Consider the following 22,108-nt stretch of genomic DNA (forward strand, 5'->3'; position numbering starts at 1 on the left):
GAGATGGTATCTTCCAGCTTCTGATTGACTGAAGACACCTGATCCAGGTAATCAGCAGTGAGTAGGCCAAAGATGGTAGGAAAAGTTGGAAAACAAGCAGAACATTCCACCAGTAGTGGAATGAAACTAGGGACATTTACTACAATACTGTGCTTAGGCAGAGTTTTAAGGTAATTGTACTCTACTGAATTTGCACATTCATAGTAATACAACAGATAGTCACCTAATAAAGTGATATATTTTTATAGATTAAAATTAGTCCCATCTCTACCAGCAACTAGATTAATGACAAAAATACTGATGCATTAGTAATTACAGTAATCTGAGCAACTCTTCCACCAGTGTCCCTCAGATGGATGGCTCACAGAACAGTATTGGCACTGTTAAAAAAACAGAATCCATTATGAATTCAGATGATATTACCGGTTTATTTATTTTATTTATTTATTATTAAGGATAACACCTTGAGATGAACCGTATCTTTTTTGAGGGGGTCCAAGACCATAGAAGTGACATAATACACAAGAACCACATATAGAAATGTTACATACAGTCACATACACAAAACATATACATCTTCCTTAACACATCCTTAATTTCCTGGGAACAGATGAAAGGGCAGCCTCATAGATTGAAGACAGGTTATGTCTGAGCCCTCCACCCCTGTTACGGCAGGGTTTTTCCACTTGAATATGTATGGCTTCTCTGACTCCTCTCTCAAACCAACTAGCTTCTCTGTCCAAAATATGTACATCATTGTCTTCAAATAAGTGTCCTGTTTCCTTTAATTAGAGGTGCACAGCTGATTGTGGTCCTGAGTAACTGCTCCTCCTGTGCTGGGCCATCCTCCTGTTAAGTGGTTGTTTGGTTTCTCCAAAGTAGAGTTCTGAGCACAATGCATAATATTCCCAGGAAATTAAGGAACACATCAAATGCCTGCCAGGGAGGACACGCTCTGCACCCAGTTGGTGAGTCAGAGAGGTCACATGAGTCTCACCTGTGCTCATTTCTATTGTTCACCTAACAAGCCTATTCTGGCCAGGTGTGATGTGAGGCCAACGCAGGAGTGTGGGTTTATCAGCTCTCACCCCATTTACATAGTTCACCTAATGAGTCTATTTGGGCTAGGGGTGGAATGAAACCAACCTGAAGGACAAATTTGAGATTCCATACCAGCTTTTCCTTAGGTTGATGAAGCTACTTGGATGAGTAGTGAAACGTTTTGTCCTAAAAACTAGAAGTCCAGTTGCCATGACTCAGTCTCTAGATAACTTCACCCTGGATGACTGAGAATCTTGACAGACACTCCTATCTCTAACTCTATTACTTTTCCTATTATATTGCTCCCAGTTGTATTGAGTTAATCTACAATATGTACATATTGTGTGAACTGTTGTGACAAGCACACTGAGAATCACTGTATAGAGTCAAATACCTTGTGTGTACGACATACACTACCAGTCAAAAGTTTGGACACACTTTACCATTGAATTGAATGAGAAAGTATGTCCAAACCTTTGACTGGTACTACACTTGGAAATAAACCTGATTCCAATGAGCAATGAACTTGATTGCAGCTGCGCTAAACCCCTGCAGGGGGCAGCACCTCCACTGCACAGCTCTAGTGACGGCAGTGTTTAGGCGGTGAAGAAGTTCTGGTAAACAAACAGTCTGCCCGGAGGAGGAGCGTTTTCTTAGGAAGGTAGCTGAGAATTTGATTTGTCTTCACGGCTTTTATAATCAATCACAGAAATATTTTATCCAGCTGCTAGTTTAAGTGGGAAGCCAGGGCTCACACCCAGTATCAAGACGATCCTGCAGCCTGAAGTTCACCAGTTAGATTTTTTTCTTGGTAAAACTTTAGCCTCAGTTTGAGCTAACGCTCGCTGACGTTAAGTGGTGTGGGCATTGTATTAATCTTCTCACCGGAAAGTGACTTGCTCATTGAAATGATGTGAGATGAAAAGACGCACACACGAGCTTCAGCTCTAAGGGCGTTTGGTAGCTGTAGAGTTAAAAAGCTTTTACTTGTCGTGTTGCTGCTACAGGCTAATTGTAGCTAACATTAGCATTGGTTCACTGACATAAGGGGAAACTAGCGTGAAGCTTCAGATTGATTTTCATAATTAACGCGTTGTTTTTCTTAACAGCATAGACCATTAATGACTGAGCATGGTTAGGTTATTACAGATAAGAGTTCTGCGTTAATTGTATCAAACCACAACCAGAACATTTATCTTTAAGGCAACAGACATTTTTTACGTTGTACAGCAGGCTAAAAGCTGATTAGTGATATAGTAGAGGAATGTAACGAAGTACTGTTATAAGTAGTTTACTTTATTATGCTCACTTTATGCTGTATTGTGCTTCCACCTCATTAAATATTACTTTGTTTAGTTAAGAAGTTACACATTACCTGACATATTTATTAAGTAAGATTTTTGCATAGAAAACACAGGAAGAGCTTTTGAAATCTGGTGCTCTGTTGAAGGTGATACTGTTAACTTAAACTGACAAAGACTTTTAAGGAAAAATGCATTTCATGATTTCAGCTTCTCAAATGCTCAATTTTTTTCCCCCTTTTCTGTTTCTGAATCCGTGGTTTGTACAGGCCCAGTTCCAAAAAAGTTGTGTAAAATCTACATAAAAAACAATGCAATGTTTTGCAAATCTCATAAACCCATATTTTATTTGCAATAGAACATAGAAAACATATCAAATGTTTCAACTGAGTGAGTTCACCATTTTAAGAAAAAAATTAGATAATTTTGAAATTGCTGGCAGCAACACGCCTCAAAAAGGTTGGGACAGCCCCATGTTTACCACGCTGTAGCATCCCTTCTTCTTTTAACAAGTCTGTAAACGTCTGGGAACTGAGCAAACCATTCGCTGGAGTTTTGGAAAAGGAGTGTTGACCCGTTCTTCCCTGATATAGTATTCTAGCTGCCCAACAGGCCTGGGTCTTCTGTGTGAACTGTCTTTTTCATGGAAGGCCTTGAATATTTCAACAGGACAATTCTAAACCACATACTGCATCTATGACAACAGTATGGCTTCGAGGTAGAAGAGTCCGGGTGCTGAACTGGCTTGCCTGCAGCACAGACCTTTCATTGAAAATATTTGGTGCATCTTCAGATAAAGAACAGCTGTTGGGCAGCTAGAATCCTATATCAGGCAAGAATGGGACAACATTCCTTCTCCAAAACTAAACTAAAATAAAATATGGATTTATGAGATTTGCAGATCACTGCATTCTGTTTTAATGTAGATTTTACACATCTCAAATTTCTTGGAACTGAGTTCTGGGCATTTCTTGCTAACCGTTTTTTTTACAAAACAATAATTGAGAACCCCACTAGGAGATGAATTTATAAAATAAAATAAAACTATGAATTATCTCTATCACAACAAATGGCAACAGTAAAAATTCTGCTTAAACATTAATATATGGGCAATGGAAAGGTAATATATATTTATACAGTAGTCATGGGCAGTTTTTCTGCTGAGTATTTATATTTATAATCCTTTTAAGTGTGCTTTGCTGATAATCGTTACATTAAGTAACATCACTTTCACTTGTAATGGAGTGTTTTTAAATGGGGATATTAGTTTTTTAACTTAAGTAAAACAGGGCTCCAAACTGCGACTAAAATGGTTGCATTTGCGACCATATATATTTATTTGCGAGTGAAATTTCTGCCAAGGTCGCCTTTGGCGACAATACAAATTTACTCGCTTCGATTGTAAAATTTGCATCCTACGTGCATGTTTTCTAACCAGTGGCCTGTCGCTTCATTTGTTTTGTTAACGTCATGAAATGAGATAGTTTGTGTAAAAGTTTCACTGAGTGAAAGCTTCAATCAACTAACACCGTGCCGAAAGACATTTCAAAATGGCCTGGATTCAGGAGTTTTCTTGGCTGAGGTATGATCATGAGACTAAAAATGTTTTGTGACTTTTGTTCAAGACGGGACGAAAAAGAATGGAAGGAGTTAACTGATTTTTTTGTTTGGAGCCCTGTAAAATATATGGGTACTTACACTTTTAAGTCTTCCAAAGTGATGTCATATTTTGGTTGTGAATATTAAATTTACAAAGTGAGTCTAGACAATAATGTTGACCAATCTGGGTAAAGTACATAGTGTTAATTACAATTTTAACAGATTGATCCAAATATTGTATAACAAATCATCACTTTGCAATAAAGGCTAGTTGTGCATTAGTCTGCTGAAAACTGCAGGTTTATATGCCTGCTATACACATGATCATCCCCACAGAGACACTTCTTGTCATTGAATAGCAGATAGCAGAATAATAATGCCTGTACCTATTTACTCTTGCAGGATGCCTTTTCATTTCTGCTGCCAGTGTGGCACAAAGCTACAGCCTGATTTCAAATTTTGCCCTTCATGTGGGGAGAAGCTTCCCTATCCTGTCGATGAAAGTGGGCCTATGAGCTCAGGCAGTTCTTTAAATCTCTCTCCGACCAAAAAGGAAGAAGCAACGACATCCACATTTAAAACAAGCCTTGCATCAAGCACAAGCAGTGAGTCCAGTCCACAGATAGTAGGGATATATACATTTGCCATATTTTTTAAGAGTTACTTGTGGATATCATATGTAAATTCTTTTTCTATAGCTCCTGCATGCATCACCTCAAGTCTAGTGCCAGCTCGTTCTGCGCTGCGAAAGACTCGTAACTCCCTTCGCCTGGACAAAGAAGTTAGTTTCAACATTAAAGATGTCACTTCACCCATAGTACCATCCACTAATCCTATCACAGACGACAAGATTGAAGGTAATGGTGTTGAAGCAGTTTGGTCTAAAGTATTGATTTTTGTTTTCTAAGATGTAAATGAGTTTGCGTGTTTTCCCTGTTCTTGTGCGTGTTTTCAGTGGCTACTCTGTTTTCCTCCCACAGTCCAAAATCATGTATGTCAGGCTGATTGGTGATGCTAAATTGCCCATAGGAGTCAGTGTGAGTGTGTGTCATTATATGTGTTTGTATATATGTGGCCCTGTGATGGACTTGTGACCTGTCCAGGGTGTACCCCTGCCTTTCATTCAAAGAGAGCTGGGATAGGTTCTAGCAGATTTTCGTGATCCTAATTAGGAAAAAGCTGTATAGATAATAGATAGATAACGTAAGAGAAGAACTGAGACATGCAGTAGCTTGGACAGACCAACAAAGTGCCTGTGTGCTATCTAAACCTGTACATATTAGAAGATAGCAAAACATCTAGCTCACCTACACTTTCTGGCCAAACATCACGTATACTGATGAGTTAAATAGCAGTTATATATATATATATATGAATATAGTGTAGTTTAGAAAAAAGTCAGATGATGCCTTGAATTCATGACAACAAGAATGCTTGTTTTGTTTTGACAGATAATGGCATTGGATTCCAAGTATCTCTACCAAAGCAGCACGCTGTCACTTTCAAACTGGATGCAGAGGTACAGCCATCTTTAAAAGCTTCCTATTCTCCAGCCACAAAATTCCCTCGGCTTGGTGAGTTGAGACGTTCATGCAGTGCCAAATGAAAGCTACAGCATCTTTCTTCTTGGCTGTCATATCATATAGTAACTGTTTTTGATCTATATTGATTGTGGCTGGATTGATAAATAGTCAAGGGAAAGGCCAAACTTACCAGACCTGCTATAAAGAAGGAAGATGTGGGAAAGAGGATGACTGATAAAGTCGGTGAGAAAACAGCGGGTTCAGCAGTAGATGGCTCTCCTGTGGCTGTCCTCACTCCAGTTTCCTCACCAATCTCCAAGTCTCCATTAAAAGGTGAGCTGATGTTATGCACATATTCCACCATGTGTGGGTGAAATTCACCAGGTTCCATTTCCCATAAGAGGTTATGTAGATTAATGTGTTTACACTTATATTGACACATTTATCACTTAAGTATATATCTTAAAGAGAATTATATACACCTGCTAATATACATGCCATAAAAGAAGTCAGAAATTTTATCCTTACAGCTCATAATGTGTGTATGAGGTTCAGCTGAAGATAAATTCTTAAATAAATCCTCACCTTTTCTTCCAGCACACAGAAATAATTGTTATGCAACCTTTCTAAATCAGTGATGTCTTATTGAGATATAGTTATTTACCACTTTGCTTTAAACTCCCACTATCTATGTTTACATAGTTTGCACACTGGAACTCTGATGGGACTCAGGATGTCAGTTCAAACCACAACAGTCAGATTGTATTTAATTTGACTTATTTTTCTATCCTAATTAATTGGAAATGTTTTTCTGAATCTACAGCGGCAGGGAAAAGCAAGGCCAAGAAGGCAAAGCATGTGCCTGCTGTGGTGCCGCTGCAGGAAGGTGAGGAGGTGACAGACACAACGGGCAAGAAGTGGAAACTGGTGAAACTGCTCAGTCAGGGCTTGACAGATGTCATCTACGAAGGTATTAAAACAAATTTGATTACAATGAATAACAAATGCAGTTTAGATTAAATGTACCCTTCAGTAATTAGACAGTGAATATTTGTCAAGCTTTTCGATGATCAGTTAAAAGAAAAACTGTTATGTAAACTCTAGCATTTGTAATATAGCAAAAGTAAATTAATGGTTTTAGTGGTAACTCTTCAAACACTTCTTAATTTGCAGAATTTAGGATAAGTTCTAGTTAACTTCAGTAAAGCAGTTTTTATACTAGCAGTACTCAAGTAGTACTCAAAGAGATGGCTAAGCTAGTTTGGTAAATAGAGCTACAGAGCTATCTCCTAAAAAATAAAAATTAGTAGAAAAAAAGCCTGTTATAATTAAAAAACGTTTGTTCTTTTCAGTTTTGCAAACAGCTTCTCGAGGCATTTCCAAGGAATCAGATCACATCCTCAAACTGGTCAGTGCTGCCTAACACTTAAATGTAATTACACTTCAAGGTTTTTTTTTTTTGAATAATCCATTTATAAGTGATGGATTATTATTACAGCAAGTCACTTCTGCAGTTTCCCTGAGTGAGGTCAATAAAGTTTATCTTACGTTTCCTCCTCTTAGGGAGCGAAAGATGGACGAATCTTCAATGAGCAGAACTTTTTGCAGAGAGCTGCTAAACCTGCATGTGGTGAGGGTTTAATGTGTTAAGCACCTCCAAGTCAATAGTCCTTTTAGTTCTCTGAAAACACATGTAATGTCACTGATTAAAGAGTGATGCAGCTATTCCTAGACTCTAAACTCCCCCTTCTCACAGAGATCACTTACATGTAGATGATTGGCTAATGATGATGTCACACTGCAGTAAAAGTTGAATATAGTTCAAATTTTTTCCGCATGACTTATTTTGGTGCAGACCCCTGTGGTGCCGGTCTCCCGCACTTATCCCTTTCAAATGAATGACTCTGTAAATGTCCGTGTGAACCTGGTCTAACAGCTATAGTTTGAAGTACAGCTAGACAGTAAAAAGGGCTCATATATGAAATAGTTACACAGTAATGTATAAAACGTAAAAAGTATTGTGTAAAAACATGTTATTGTTGTTTATTTTGTGTGTATGAGGAAAGCAGAACTTTGCAGACATTGCACTTATTGTCATCATCATCTTCATCGGTTGGCACAAGTTAAATCTTTAACCCCCTGCAGTTCTTATTTTTCAGCAGTGTAATTTATACATGCACCACACATAACTGTTCCAGTCTAGATAACTGTCCAGTTGTCTTTCTTCAGTGGACAAGTGGATTAAACAATCCAAGATGGATTTTCTGGGCATTCCTTCTTGTGCTGGCTTTGGTCTTCATGCAGATTCCTACAGGTGTGAAAAATGTCTAATCTGTTTAGTTTTGTATATGAGAGTGTTTTCTCACCATGGGCTTTTGATATATGTTGTTCTTTTCTCTAACAGGTTTCTAATTTTCCCCAACATGGGCCAGTCCCTCCGGTCAGTCATTGAGATAAAAAACGAGTTTCTGTCTGAGAAATCTGTTCTTCAGCTCACCTGCAGAATAGTGAGTGTCCTCACTTCATCTGTGAACTTGTTTTTTTGGGTGCTGGGTTGGTCCCTCAGAAATACATGATCCAGAACTGATTCCACCTTTCTTAATAAACTTTCTCCTCACAGTTAGATGTTCTGCAGTATATCCATTCAAACGAGTATGTCCATGCTGATATTAATACAGAAAACATCTACATCAAAGCAGGACAGAAATCCCAGGTGAGAGATATTCTGAAGTACATACCCTAAGTGACTGAAATTGTATTTTATGCTGACCAAACTTGGCATGTATGTGGTTAGGTATATCTTGTAGGATACTGTCATGCCTTCAGGTACTGTCCAGGAGGCCAGCACGTTGAGTACCGTGAAGCCAGCAGGACACCACACGAGGGCACCATAGAGTTCATCAGCCTGGATGCACATAAAGGAGCAGGTGTGTCACTTCTGTGGTTCACTGACTCCTCCCACAGTCATTTCATGATTATTTCATCATGTAAAACTGATTCTGTTTCTGTGTTATTGTAAACCAACACTGCCAGATCTATATTCTGCAGTCCTCCCACACGACATCTGTCTTCAGAGCTGTTAGGCTTCACATAATAAGACTGATTAGATTTTTTTCTTTTGAAGCTGACTGTCACTGTAAAAAAAAAAAAAAAAAAAAAAAGCAAGGTGAAATGTACATTTGATGACTGTTTTGTCGTGATTATGTACCTGGGTCAATCTGGGAAAGAAAGCAGATGTTGTCATCTGTGCGTGTGTGTGTTTTGTCCTTTCAGCTCCATCTCGACGCAGTGACTTGCAGTCTCTGGGTTACTGCATGCTGCGATGGCACACAGGGCAGCTGCCGTGGACTGACCTCACTCAGCCAGACCAAGTAGCCTCCCAGAAACAGAGGTGAGTAGTCCACACATCCTTTGAAACAGAGTAAAAACTACTGAATGAAGTCTTCTTTGCAGCTAACATTAACCAGGATTGTTGAATCCGTGTGAATTACTCAAAGAAGCTTTCTTTGTAGATACATTGAGGATGTTCCTGCACTGTTGAGTTACTGCTTTGGAAAGAACAGAGTTTCCAGTGAGTTCACATTTTTGTATATAACATATAACAAGTTTGTTACCTGCTGTCTCCTCATAGCATATTGTGTGTGTGTGTGTGTGTGTGTGTGTGTGCGTGTGTGTGTGTGTGTGTGTGTGCGCGCGCGTGCGTGTGTGTGTGTGTGTCGTAATGTAGGGGCGTTCCAAACATACCTGACTGCAGTGATGGCTCTGCAGTACTCAGAGCAGCCTGACTACTCAGCGCTGAAGGCTGGGCTCATTGCAGCTTTACTGCAGTTGGGGGGGACACTGGAGCAGCCTCTGGGCGTTTAGGTAAGGACACACAACTGCAACTCAGAAACAAGTATGTACACACCAGGCTATACCTGCTCAACAGCATGTTATGGGTTTTATAACACAGGGTTTTGACACTTTTAAGTATGAGAAAACTTAATTACTAAATATATTTCTTATTTTAAAATGGTCTTTCACTCTGAATAGGTAGTTGAGCTCAGTGCTGGCATCTAAAGCTTTTAAGCGGTGACACATTGGTTTGGTTAAAAATTATTTGAAAAGCAGAATTAGATATATTCTTTGATTTGTTTAATTTGATATTTACAGATGCACCTACTGCTGCAGCTCATTTTTAATACTGGTTTCGGTTACTGATAGATTGATGAACATAATAAAGTAATTGAAATTTTTGTGGGATCTACAAAATTCTGATGTCCAGGGACTTTTTGGTCTGTAGCTAATTGTAACAAGCTTTTCCTTTTTTTTTTTTTTAAAGAAATTATTGGTAGGAGAGGCTGAAAACAGTGATACTCAACAGTAGAGACAGTTAACCAAAATAACCTTATCACACAGATTAATCCAAGCATTGATACCAAAATCACTGTGCTTCGTCACACTCAACCTAGTCTGAAGTCTTTGATTCATTGTTAATTGGAGCATCCTTTGGAAATAATTTTCACTGCAATTAAAATATACATAAAATGTTTCCTTTTGTAACCCAGAAATGTGCAGAGGAGTTTGCACTCATTGTCAAACTGTAAGCAGTGTCTGCAGTCTACCTTTCAAACCATATGCTCTTCTCCCTTTTGGATTTTGGTAGTTGGAAATGAACTACAATAGGAACATGGAACCTAAAACACTGTTCTGGGTGATAATATTCAAATACCTTTGCTTTATGTTTTATTTTCAGATAAATTGAACAATAAGAAGACAACTGGAGGTTTTTATTTTCTAATGTGTTTTAGATGTGATGTTTTATTGCACATATGTGACAGTGCAGATGAATACATTTTCATTGGGGACAACATTTCAAGCACTCATTGTTAATTCTTAACAATGCAACATGAATGGGAGAGGAAAGTTCGCAGATGCACAGTTTTTGAGTGATATTGACACTGTTATTTAAATGAACCACAGTGTTTTAAATTTTTTTTTTTTTCTAGTTTTGGGTATTTTAACCAGCCACTTGTCACTATAACTGTTATTCTAACAAATTATTTTTAATGAAAGGGAAAAGTGGAATTTATAGTGCAAAGTGATTTTTACATCTTTTCACTTTTCACTTATTTTAAACTATTTAAACTCAATTCTTCAAATCAGTCAACACAGAGTTGTGTGTTAAAAACTTCATAACGCTTCTTTGTATATAGGCAGTTAATCAGCCTGAATAAAATGAGAACATCTCAGTGCTTTAGGTTCCTTTTAATACTGAGTTATTAAGAACCTGTATCAATTTTTGCTCATTCTCAAAAATAAATACTTCTTTAGGAAACAGTGACTTTGCACTCTTGTGATGTTTGCAGAGTATACCAGAGGCCTCATTGCAGCTCATATGTACACACGAATCAGTACAACAGACATGTTAATGTTAAAGAAACCTTTATAAAGTTTAAACATTTCTGAACATAAAACATTTTAACATTTCAAGACATATACAATTCTTTATATGAAACCGTAAATAACTCTTATTGTGCACTCTCTTAAAGGAATTCAGAAAATAAACACTAATCTTTTGCCTGATCGCTCCTGTTGTGGCATTTAAAACCTTACATTTGTCACTTGAGGCACTTTCTGAATGACAAGGCTTTTGTAAAACAATGTAAAGCACAATGCAACAAGATTATAGCGCCCCTGTGAGGCAGCTTTTGTACACAGCTACAAACCCAATGGCTTCCTTGCACTGGAGCCTAGCTTACACACTTAAAACAGTTTAGTTGCTTTTTATACAGACATGCTGGCAGTGTGAGGCAGCAACACATGCATGTTTAAATATAGTTTTACACTGCTGATTGTTTTCATGTTTGGACCAAAATGAGATTTGTAGAGAAGCTTCTATACTTCAAGTGTTTATACTCGATAAAAATCTTCAGACAAACATCACATGGTTATGAAGTCTTTCCTCTTATGATAACAGTGAAGGAGCTCTGGGACTGCACACTGATTTAACACTGACCCACAAATACAGATTTTTGTAATGCAACTTGGTAAGTGATTGTGTGAAGATTGAAGAACTGCATCAATTTGCACTTACAAAACAATTTCTAAATGATAAGATTACTTCAAAATGCACTGCAATAAAGCCAAAAACAATGCAGCTTTTAGCGGTTCCTGAAATGTTTACATTTTGGACACTGAGTTTTCACATGACAGGAACAGTTTATGAAGGTGTAAACTTTTGTGATGTCCCACTGTAACCCAGGCAACACGATAGTAGGTGTTGGGAAAGGAGGAGAGGGATTTTCAGTCATAACTGAGGAGCAAAAACCAGAGGTTTAACGTTCCTGGTAAGAACAAGGCAAATACGTGCGCAAGCTCCACTAGAACGGAAGAGCTTGTTTGTCTGAGCAGTAAGTGGAACATCCTCAAGGCGTTCAGTCGCACAAAGTAAGAGCGAGATGGCATGAGTAGATCAGAAGGGGGGAATGATTTTGCTATGGTTCCACTGTGTCATTAGAAAACAGCTGTGGCAAATGACTCGGACTGGAGGGATGTGCCTCTTGATCATCTGATGCGTCTTCTCCTGAAAGTTTGAAAACAGGGCAGATTAACAAACCTCTCATGCCTGCACAGCTTCCACCTCTGTTTACAAAGTCCTCTCACCATGTTCTCCGTCTCCCTTTTCCTCACTGGGCTCCTCCTTATCCCCAGGCATTTCCATCTGACCCAAATCTTGCACGTCCTCCACGCACGACTCCTTTTGAAAACAATATTTCTGGGTTGATATAAAAACAGCTGAAATCACCACGGCTTTAACAAGGGTTTGACAGACACACTGTTTACCTGTGATTCAGAGAAACGATCTTCATCGGAGTTCCTAAACCCTTCTGGAGCTTCCATAAGGAAGCCAAGACCATCTGCCACCTCCTCCTCGTCACTGCTGAGTGAGACAAAAAGTAAACTGTCAACAGGATACATGCAGGGTCACATGCACACACATTCATTAAAACCTATGAAAAGGCACTTTTATATTGGAAGACCATCCTATTTCACAAAGCATCATCTTGTTCCACCTCTCCAACTCTTCTTCACTACATTATGCTTATAAATATTCAAACGGAAGGTGCTGGTGTTATAGCTTCACCATTTCAACAAATGTCTATAAAACCATTTTTTACACATTCAGCCTAACACATGGAATCTTTGCAATTTCCACAAATATTCAATTATAAAATGTTTGCGATACTGTCCTTATTTGTACATGAAGTATTCTCACATAAACTAAACTAAATTTCCACAAGAATGTAAAATAGAGTTCTGCTGATTTTAAACCATGTTTAGCTGCACAGTCTGAGTTTGTAATGTGACCCACTGCTTGGTCATTATGTTGCACTCGTGATATCAGTTTTCATAATTAAGACTTTCGGACTAAACGGTCTTCACATCAACTTCCAGTTCTTAAAGTAAGAACCGAGCTGGGAAAATATGCTGCTCCCTCTGCCTGGAATAGTTTACAAATTAGTCTGAAATTAAAGGAGCTGGTCTCATCAAATACATTCAAAGAAAGATTGCATAACTTGTTAATTGGAAATTATGGCCGTAGATGTTTTTAAGTAAAGGATGCTTTTGGAACACTGCCATGTATGTTTTATTGTGATGTTTTAGTTACATGTTTTGCGCTGTTTTATTGTATGGATGAATGATTAAAATGTCATTTGTAACTGATCTCTGTAATGCTGCTCTGTTGGCCGGGACACTTTTGCAAAAGAGATTTTTTTATCTCAATGAGTTATTTCCTGGTTAAATAAGCTGGTTAAATTACAATAAAATAAATTAATTTTGACCGGACAACTTTTATCCATTCCAATGTTTGACATGGAACTAATAACTTACTTACTAAGATGGAAACATCAATTAATCTTATTGTTATTGTTTTGTTTTAACGAATGACAGTTGAAATGAACTTGAAATGAAATGAAATGCTTCATCATTTAGGACTGGAACACTGACCTTCCTCCAGAGTAGAAATTCTCTTCATTCTTTTGTTCCTCCTCTGTCGTTTCATCCTCTGTTTTGTTTTGGCCCTCTTCATGTTGCCCATCCTCCGTTTCTTTTTCACCATCCTCCTGCTGATCAGCTTCATCTTCTTCCTCATCTTCATCAAGGTCAGAGCAGTTGAGAAAGTCAAAACTTTCAAGAGCTGTCTCGACTTCTTGAGTGAAACTAGACGAAGTAGGAAAAGGAACCTATGGAAAAACAAATGCAAGTGTTAAAAATATCACTATAGAGACAGACTTCACAAAAACCTCTTACAAACCTATTTTTGAGCTCACCATCGGAGTGTCCTTTGGTTGTTTTAACTCCTGGACAGACTGGTGTGGAACACTGTGTTTATCTGATCCTTCTACCTGGTGTCTCCCTCCGGCTTCAGCGCTGCGCCCCGTTTCAGCTTCAGTCTGCTCGGCCTGCACTGATGAGTCCACACACGGATCAGCCTTTGCCTCCTCTGCTGAAACACACACTAGTGGGTTGCCACTTTTGGACACTGTCTCTCCCAGCGACACAGGAGGTACCGAGGTGACATCAGGGCATGAGCAACTCAGCTCTGCTGAGGTTTCAGAGAGGTCGGCTGATTTGACAGATGCTCTGTCAGTCACAGTACAGTCCGGGCTATTCTGCAGATGGCCGTTAGGCACCGCATCCGTCTGAGAGAAAACCTCCCCGGCTTCTGTCTCATCCTCCTCTTGGTTGGAAGAGAGCGAAGGTGTTGATGCGCTGGACTTGTGCGGAGTGAACGACAACTGACTGGTGAGAGTGGTTTGCAGCATGTTGGACGCCGTCAACCTCTGAGCGTGATGAGCCAGTGCCGGACTGGAGGAGTCATCGGAGGATTCAGAGGAGTTGGACCAGACTGTGCCATTCTCCATTTCTCCCTGTCGCTTCAGTAGAGACTAGAAAAGAACAAATACACTGATGAGAAGTGTCACCTATGACTATTATCATGTGCAGGATATGATCACAGGTTTTGTATTTAATTATTGTGTTTTACACACAAAGATTTGCCTAGTTTATACAATATTAATGAATATTCATTTTTTGCTTCTGCACACACGACAACATAATGTTAATATACTCACTTATAGCTTTGGTAACTTATTCATTATTAATCAATCAGTGGGTGTTAGTAATCCTACAAATTAAAATACATTAAAAAGTCTGTTTTACGGTATATAACCCAAATTAAAATTAACAAACCACTCAAACTAATACTGGCTTTTTTGGTATCAAAGCTTCTGATATTGATTTGTCAAATAACAACATAAAAATCAATATAATTTGATTTATTTTGTAAATCCAGCAACGCTGTGACAAAGATGTGATGCATTTGTGCTCAGAGGGAATATAAATAAGTATTACTGGACATGCCAACCTTTTATACACAACAACAGAAGCAAATTTTTCACTGTGTTATAAGTATGTTTGAGTACTCCTTTATGTAATTGTATGTCCTTATCTGTCCTTTAGTTAGGATTCAAATTAGACATGATCAGGCATTTTCTGTTAGCACCCTGGATTTGATTGGAAATGAATAATTAGTTATGCTTACAAAAATAAAATAATATTTCACTTCGGTCTATAGACTACAACTAGAGCTACATCCCAACACACCGACTGTACTGAGGTGAATCGGGGGGGTGTACGGCTGAATTCACAGTGTAAGGACGCCATCCTGTCTGTGACGACATCATGGAACGCCTCCACCAGTGAGCGGCTCTGTCTGGGCCCGCTGCGAGGCACGCTCTTCAGCAGGGTGAGGAGGAGAGGAGGGATATATTGGAGCACTACTCAACCACTATTAAACAGCTACAAGGACCACAGCTCTGTTCATACATACTGCTGCTGTCACACAGCCAACTTCTGCTGTCATTCATTCTCCTTGCATCGGGCACGCCACTCCCACAGCCACATGTCCTAACACACAGTCCTCTGTTAATATCCTCACACACATCAGTGCTACCGCTACAGACAAAGCAGTGGGGGAGCAGCTGAAATACAACAAGCCAACGAGATGACAGTAACAATGGTCATCAGTGAGAAAAATGGCAAATAAACAACATAAACATGTACTCAACAAAGCCCGTTACAAAGTCATTACACATACTGACCGCAGGAGCTGGTTTCACAAATAAATTTTAGACTGTAGTGTTTGGTCTAATGCAAGTTAGGCAGTTTTTGTAGAGTTCTTCCAGTAAAATGTAACTGCTGGAGTGAATGGAGCTGAGCTTATGTGGTTTGCAGAGTTAGTCGTGTTTTTAGAACAAAGTCTCAGTGTATTCACAATATAAAGCAAAAATATAACGAGTGATAGTTGGATATAAGTCATGCAGTAGAGTGTGTGTGAAATTGCTTAGATGTTTTAAAGTAACTCACATAAAACACCTGCTCCCGCATAGACGGCGTGTCCGGAGGACTCTGATTGGACAACAGTCGTTTAGAAACTGTACTGGTGCATGATGTCTGGTCATCCTTATCAAATGGACTAAAAGAGGAAAAAACAGGATGAAGAGTATGAGATAAGGCAAAAAGCCCATTGAACAGACAAGATCAAATTGTACAACTGCACGAAAGAAAGGTGCTGAGGCCAGGAGAGGTGTGTGGTGCGGCCGAAGTACCTCCAGGTGACCTCCAAGTTCAGCTTCACCGTCCCCAGGTCGTTGATATCCACAGCGAGTGTCTGTGGCAGTGGGCAGAAGAGGTCCAGCATTTCACAGGACACGCTGCCCACCACTACGTGATTGGCCAGGCTCTTCAGCTCTGTCACCTTGACAACCAAAACAGACAAAGAAGTGAGGATCGGCAGGAACCATGGGAATTCAACAAGGATGAAAATTAGCTGAAGCTTTTGAAAACATGGAGCATTTCTGATGAAAATGGAGCACGGAATAAAATGCCATTGTGTCCCACATGAACAATGAATTGATCCTATTAGAAAATATTCCCTGTGTCATAAACCATAATCAAATGATCATTTTCTGTATCTGGATAATAATAATGTGGCCTTAAAAATGTACATTTTGCATTTGAACAAATGGACTTGATGCAAGATGTTAGAGACCACACAATGTAGCACGCATACAAGCCTTATTCTTTAAAAGCTGATGTCAGTACCTTTATTGACAGCAGTTCTGTGATGAGAGGCAGGAAAATATACTCTTCGCTGTCCCATATCTGCTTGTTGCTTACTTCCACACGGCCCCGTAGCCTCCAGCGTTGCCGCCCATAACGCATTAGGACCTAATGGGCCCAAAAACAGCTCATGTGACAAATGAGCAGAGACTCAGTCAGAATCAGTCTGTTTGCTAGAATTTGCATTTCTTACCTCATACTGGTCACCAGCACACAGCCGTGCAAAGCCAGCAAGACCTGAAAGATCAGACATCCCCCGAAAAATGAGAACTGGGCTAAGAGAGGAAATAGGAAGTCACATGAGTGTAGAGAGTTACTCACCCTTCATCTTGATATGAAATTCTCCCATCTGGCTTTCCAATTCATTCTCCAGTGAGCACATGTGCTACAGACAAAGAGTAAAGGGTTTAAATAGTATACCAATACAATTAGATAATTCACTGATTTCTCATACAAGAAAAAAATTATTTATAAGAGCAACAATTTACAAAATGCAGTGTTTTTATCTTCTCAGACCTGACCCGTTGCTGCATTTCTTTTTTTCTTGCTTAAAAGATATTATACTGAATAGCTTCTGTTTCTGACAAGACACAGATCTAAAGACGTCACCTTGGACTGGGCAAATATAATGTTAATTTTACATATTAATTTATAAATGACTTGGTAATAAAAATTAGCATTAGCTGCATTCCAAATATAGTATCATTATTATATTACAACATCAATACTGTCTCGTGTCTGTGTTCAATAAAATACTAAAACAAGCAGAGCACAGAGGACCACACCCAGTGCACATGCTGACACAGTCAGTCAGACACGGTGACCCGACGTGACGCTGTCACTTGCCTCTGTACATTCCCTGTAGCCCTTGTTGGCTTCACTCAGACTCTCTCTGGCCTCCTTGCTGCCAGTGGCGGAGTTAAAGGCCGCCACCATCTTACTTGCTCCATCGCGCAATCGCCGCTGTATACAATAAGCATCATACAGCTCCTCAACCTGGAAAAACAAATACACTGGTCTAGACTAATGCATATGTTGTTACATTTCCACGGCAGAGAATGACAATGAATAAATTCACAAATTTGTTTTTTATTGTTCTTATTTTATTTCATTTTTTAAAAAAATCTGAATTTTATCTAACAACTAAAGAAGCATTGATTTTTTTTTTTTTTTTTGGCTATGTGGAATCAGTGGAACAAACTGTAAACAGGGCACTGGCACAAAATCAATGCCTTAAGTTGTTAGCACACACTTAGCAGTTTCCTCTTTACACATGCAACAGACAAAAAAAAATGCAAGATTTATTTGGAGTTTTTGTTATGTCCATCTATTAATTCCAATATTCATTCTTCTTTCAGCTCTGTGTTGATATCTACCAATTTTTGAGGACAATGACTGTTCACAAGCTAATCGCTGACTGTATGTATATGTTTTTATTCAGCTCTTTTACTAAAACAGCAACACTGGGAGCAAACAACAGTCCAGAACATCAAAACAATGAACTAAAAGGTGCTAAAGCTCAGCAGAGCTCAGGGTAACAGCAGAGTCTGCTGATGACTCAGTCACTATAGCAACTCATTTCACATCACACATGGTCAAATTCATTGGTAATATATAAACATATAAGAAAGAGCTGTTTTAAATAGAAAAAAAAACTATGAATCTATTAATTTCAGATATTTCATACACACCTTGCTAAGGTGGAATTCCAAACGACGCATGAACCTCTCGATGGCTTTCACTTGCTATGAGAAACAAACCATTATCTAATTAGACAAGCTAATTAGAAACTGCATTCAACCTGTCTACAGTTTCAATCTCTGTATACCAAAGCAGTAAACGAAACTCACCTTATCCAACTCATACAAAGACCCCTACAAATCAAAACAAAACAAAACACAAGAATCAAAACATTTAGCATCACAAAACATCAAATTAACATCCTGACTAAGGACTGTAGACGACAGCCTGGTACTGAATGATCCTCAATACTGGTGTGACTGGTTTGAGTGTGAGCTCTCACCAAACGACCGTTCCTCTTGTTTTCTCTTATCTGCTGACCCAGACTGTCCAGCTCTAGCTGGTGGACCTGCAGGTACGACCTAACAACAAAAGCCCGTCACTGTTACTTCTTGACTTTAAGACCCAAAATGAGTCGTCTACCTGCATTTACAGTGATATTCCTCCTGGCAGCCAGTCAGTGTAACTGATGCAAACAGAGGCTGAGAGATGTGTTTACTCACTGTAAGCCTCTGCGTAAGGCAGCGTACACTTCATCCAGCCGCTCGGGCTGTGGAGTTTTTGTGGGTGGCAGTTTGGTGGAGCCTGTGAACATCCTGCTTCCTTACAAGGCACGTTTCTCTTGGATCAAACAGTGCTGGGGCTGGCAGAGGGTGAGACAGAGATACAGCAGAGGATCATTTCTGATAAGGCCTTCATGGTCATTACATTAAAGTACTTTCAGAAGGGAAACAGAGAGTAGCGCTCACCTGCTGTATGGAGAGATACCGTCACTACTGTAGCATGCTTGAAGAGCTGAATGTGGCACTGTGGCTTTAACAAACCAAATGACATGTCCTGTAATTACACATAAATTAGACAGAGATGAAAATGTTCCGCTTCATGCCACACTGTACCTAATAGTCCATGTGACTATCAACAAGCTCGCTAAATACAAAAACTCAGTGGAAAGAACAATGGAGAAAAAAAAAAGAGGACAGAAACCAGTCTCACTTCCTCGGTCTGGCCACAGTACTCTGCTGAAAGTCTGAGACAGTGAGTGACATGCATACAGTGGCCACCACCGACAACAGGAGGGAGTACAGTCTGCTTCTCTTCCCCTTCCTTCCCTGTTTCTCTGCCCCCCTCCGCTTCCAACACCAGAGTACAGGAAGTCTCATGGCTGACTCTACACAGGAAATTCAGCTCAGAAGTTTGGCCTAAGAACATAAAACCATCCTTCCACTGTGTGTGAGAGTGTAAAAATGGACCCTTTCTCTGCTTGCAGCAAAGCTATTAAACAAGTAGATTAGTGTAATTCCACAGCACGGGGTAACTATAGGAGGAGATTGTTGTGCATGAGCTAATCTAGCGCAAAAAGAGGGTTACAGATTTCAACCAAAGTAAACGAGTCAAGCAAGAGTGAAATCTATATTACCACATGGGATCGGTGAATGAGGTGGTGACATCTGTTCTGTGTTGTCTTACACTCAACTCACAAACAGGAGAGGGATTAGTGTCTTATTATATATATATCTTATATATAGTTAGGATCAAGTATTCCACCTGTTGGAGTTGCTGAGATGGAAAACACACAGATTGTGGTTTTGATGACTAAATCCTTATTAGAAACAACACTGCTGACATGAGAATAAGCTGTATACGCCCTGCTGCTTTCTAGTTTCTCCTGCCACGCAGTGAGGACATGGGCTTGGGGCACACCAGGCCAGAGGTCCAGTTAAACCACTAATCTTATCTGCATACTGGGAGGATTAACTGGAGTTGGTCTGGGTTAGAAACTGGTTAAAAAAAAAAAAAAAAAAGTGCTACATCAGAGAGTCTTTACAGAAACAACACACAACAACCTCCTGCCAACCTACCGTGCAGCATCCAGACCTGCACCTTGAGGTGGGCACAGCTATGAAAATGCAATGTCATCATGATAACACACACGCACAACGAGATGCACAGATCTGACGCACTCCCACCGTGCAGTCAGGCTCATGGTGATACTGATATGTGTGTCGATCATCTGTTTTCCTGTTTTTATCCCTTTCCTTACATTAGAGATCATTAGCCACATTTACCCCCTCCATGTTGTGAACAAAGAGGACACTGTTCCAAATCACCTCACAAGACTGGAGTTTTGGTTAAAAAAAAAAAAAAAAAAAGCCTTTCATGCTTTCATGAGCACATGTAGCCTCGATCAGGGAGTAGTTTGGGCCTCCAACAATCTCAGAATCATTTTTATTCACTGCTTATTATTGACAAAAGCATAATCTAGTATGTAAACTGATGCATTCAACTTATATTTTCTTGACATACTGATTTTTAATGAATCCATTGATTGTTTAGTCTATGAAAAGTCACAAGAAGTAAAATACGTCCATCTCAATCAATAAAAACAAATGACTAAGACATTACAGAAACTGGAATAAGAGAATCTTTGGACTGTTTCCTTGAGAGACTAATTGATTAGTTTCCACATTAAAACAGTACAATGACAAGATGGAGCTGCTGAGCTCGAAGCTGATTCAGTTTGAACAATTCCCAAAAGTCTTCAGTGTCAGTGTGAAGTAAGGGAAATGGAGTTGTGTAGTGTAAGTAAAGCTGACATTTTCTTGCTTTTTCACTAAATGACTAAAGATAATCATACCTCAAAAGCTAATAGCTCATCCAGTAATTTCAGCCCAGATATTTTTCGCCCCAAGTAATGAAACAATTGGATTCAGAGAGAGAGAGAAGCAGTGAGGATATAACCCACCATGGAGCTCTCACACCGTTAGACAAGTGCTCATCGATACTTCGTGGGTCTTTGTGGGTGTTGGAGGAGGAAGAGGAGGAGGATGAAGCGGTAGTGGTGTTACAACAAAATGCAACCACCTCTCGTCCAGATTACTGGATTAGCCTGACCCCGCAGTAGCAGGCCACTGAGTCGGATAAACACGCTCACACAGCCGTGCTCTGTGCTGCAAGTAAGGATGGACATCAACCAGAAAACTTGTGAAACCCCACCGAGCCAGATTGTGTATTCCGTAGATATCCCACCCCAAAACCCGGAGCTCATCACAGGCCACGAAAAGTCCACTCCCGTCCAGACCAGGACCCCCAAGGCCCTCTTCCCTCAAAGTACTGACCAACCAACTCACAACAAACATCAAAAACAGCTGGGCAACCCGGGGACCGAGTCAATCAGAGCCAGCTGGCGGATATAATGTCGACAACATCACGGGAAAACAACTTCACATCGGACGGACTCATGCCCATGTAGAGAAAAATATAACAGGATTCTTGTTGCGTGACCTTGACGATAAAGCAGCAGCTCCTACCTCTGTTTAAATGTCCAACAACCCGGAGAAAATGTCCCGAGCCCCATTTCCCAGCGATGCTGCACACAGTTAGCAGAGGTTTACAGTTATTCTGGGCGCTGTCCTTCTCCTGGATTTCGCAGTTTTTTGTGTCCACAGTCAAAACAGCAGCAGGCACCAATAACAACTTCCGACGGACTGTTTTCATCATAAAAGCTCCAAGTGTGACGCTCATCGTGCACGAATGAATTAAATAGAAATAACAGTTTTAAAATAAATAAATAAATAAAAACCATTGTGGCATTTTGCACTGGCTCCTCACAAAAACATTAGAGTTATATAGTGAATACTTAAAGCCAGCAATGTAGCAGATTCTGCTCATCAACCCAGTGGAGTAAAAATAAGCAGAACATTTAATTAACTACTGTATTTAAGAACAAATTCAAGG

General features: G+C 39.6%; 2 protein-coding genes across 7 annotated transcripts; one reads left to right on the top strand and one right to left on the bottom strand.

Annotated features, from left to right (window-relative positions):
* The first annotated feature begins 1,630 nt into the window (after positions 1–1,630).
* On the top strand, positions 1,631–11,022 carry vrk3 (VRK serine/threonine kinase 3). Of its 5 annotated transcripts, none has more exons than XM_026319886.1 (16): positions 1,631–1,702; positions 4,344–4,546; positions 4,640–4,798; positions 5,393–5,515; positions 5,633–5,797; positions 6,288–6,434; positions 6,817–6,872; positions 7,028–7,094; positions 7,694–7,778; positions 7,869–7,971; positions 8,085–8,177; positions 8,259–8,391; positions 8,738–8,855; positions 8,977–9,035; positions 9,192–9,328; positions 10,200–11,022. In XM_026319886.1, the coding sequence occupies exons 2-15, from the start codon at positions 4,345–4,347 to the stop codon at positions 9,326–9,328; spliced, it is 1,647 nt and encodes a 548-aa protein (XP_026175671.1). In that variant the 5' UTR covers positions 1,631–1,702; position 4,344; the 3' UTR covers positions 10,200–11,022. The 5 variants fall into 5 exon arrangements, with proteins under 5 accessions (XP_026175671.1, XP_026175672.1, XP_026175670.1 ...); XM_026319887.2 differs by lacking the exon at positions 1,631–1,702 and adding an exon at positions 1,733–1,852; XM_026319885.2 differs by lacking the exon at positions 1,631–1,702 and adding an exon at positions 1,739–1,954.
* Positions 10,872–21,837, bottom strand: LOC113137907 (rho family-interacting cell polarization regulator 1-like). 2 transcript variants are annotated; one of them, XM_026319883.1, is made up of 17 exons: positions 21,682–21,837; positions 19,123–19,210; positions 18,877–19,016; positions 18,657–18,735; positions 18,484–18,507; positions 18,325–18,378; positions 17,480–17,629; positions 16,955–17,018; positions 16,827–16,870; positions 16,616–16,741; positions 16,120–16,268; positions 15,878–15,986; positions 13,780–14,397; positions 13,457–13,692; positions 12,290–12,383; positions 12,110–12,203; positions 10,872–12,029 (listed from the first exon to the last, which is right to left on the bottom strand). In XM_026319883.1, exons 3-17 carry the CDS (start codon positions 18,966–18,968, stop codon positions 11,941–11,943), a joined length of 2,022 nt encoding a protein of 673 aa, XP_026175668.1. In that variant the 5' UTR covers positions 18,969–19,016; positions 19,123–19,210; positions 21,682–21,837; the 3' UTR covers positions 10,872–11,940. The 2 variants fall into 2 exon arrangements, with proteins under 2 accessions (XP_026175668.1, XP_026175666.1); XM_026319881.1 differs by having other exon boundaries at positions 12,290–12,386.
* Positions 21,838–22,108: the final 271 nt, after the last annotated feature.

The sequence above is a fragment of the Mastacembelus armatus genome, chromosome 3, assembly GCF_900324485.2.
Source record: "Mastacembelus armatus chromosome 3, fMasArm1.2, whole genome shotgun sequence".
NCBI classification, from domain to species: Eukaryota; Metazoa; Chordata; class Actinopteri; order Synbranchiformes; family Mastacembelidae; genus Mastacembelus; species Mastacembelus armatus.

What these genes read in the sequence shown, in the direction of transcription:
- vrk3 (XM_026319884.2), top strand. Translation starts at nt 3,893, where the DNA reads ATGGCCTGGATTCAGGAGTTTTCTTGGCTGAG. An exon ending in CCTTGCATCAAGCACAAGCA is followed by an intron (nt 4,547 to 4,639) that starts GTGAGTCCAGTC and finishes CTTTTTCTATAG; the next exon opens with CTCCTGCATGCATCACCTCA. An exon ending in AAGCAGGACAGAAATCCCAG is followed by an intron (nt 8,178 to 8,258) that starts GTGAGAGATATT and finishes GTATGTGGTTAG; the next exon opens with GTATATCTTGTAGGATACTG.
- LOC113137907 (XM_026319881.1), bottom strand. Translation starts at nt 18,968, where the DNA reads ATGTTCACAGGCTCCACCAAACTGCCACCCACAAAAACTCCACAGCCC. An exon ending in ATTTCATATCAAGATGAAGG is followed by an intron (nt 16,871 to 16,954) that starts GTGAGTAACTCT and finishes CTGATCTTTCAG; the next exon opens with GTCTTGCTGGCTTTGCACGG. An exon ending in AATTTCTACTCTGGAGGAAG is followed by an intron (nt 12,387 to 13,456) that starts GTCAGTGTTCCA and finishes TGTCTCACTCAG; the next exon opens with CAGTGACGAGGAGGAGGTGG.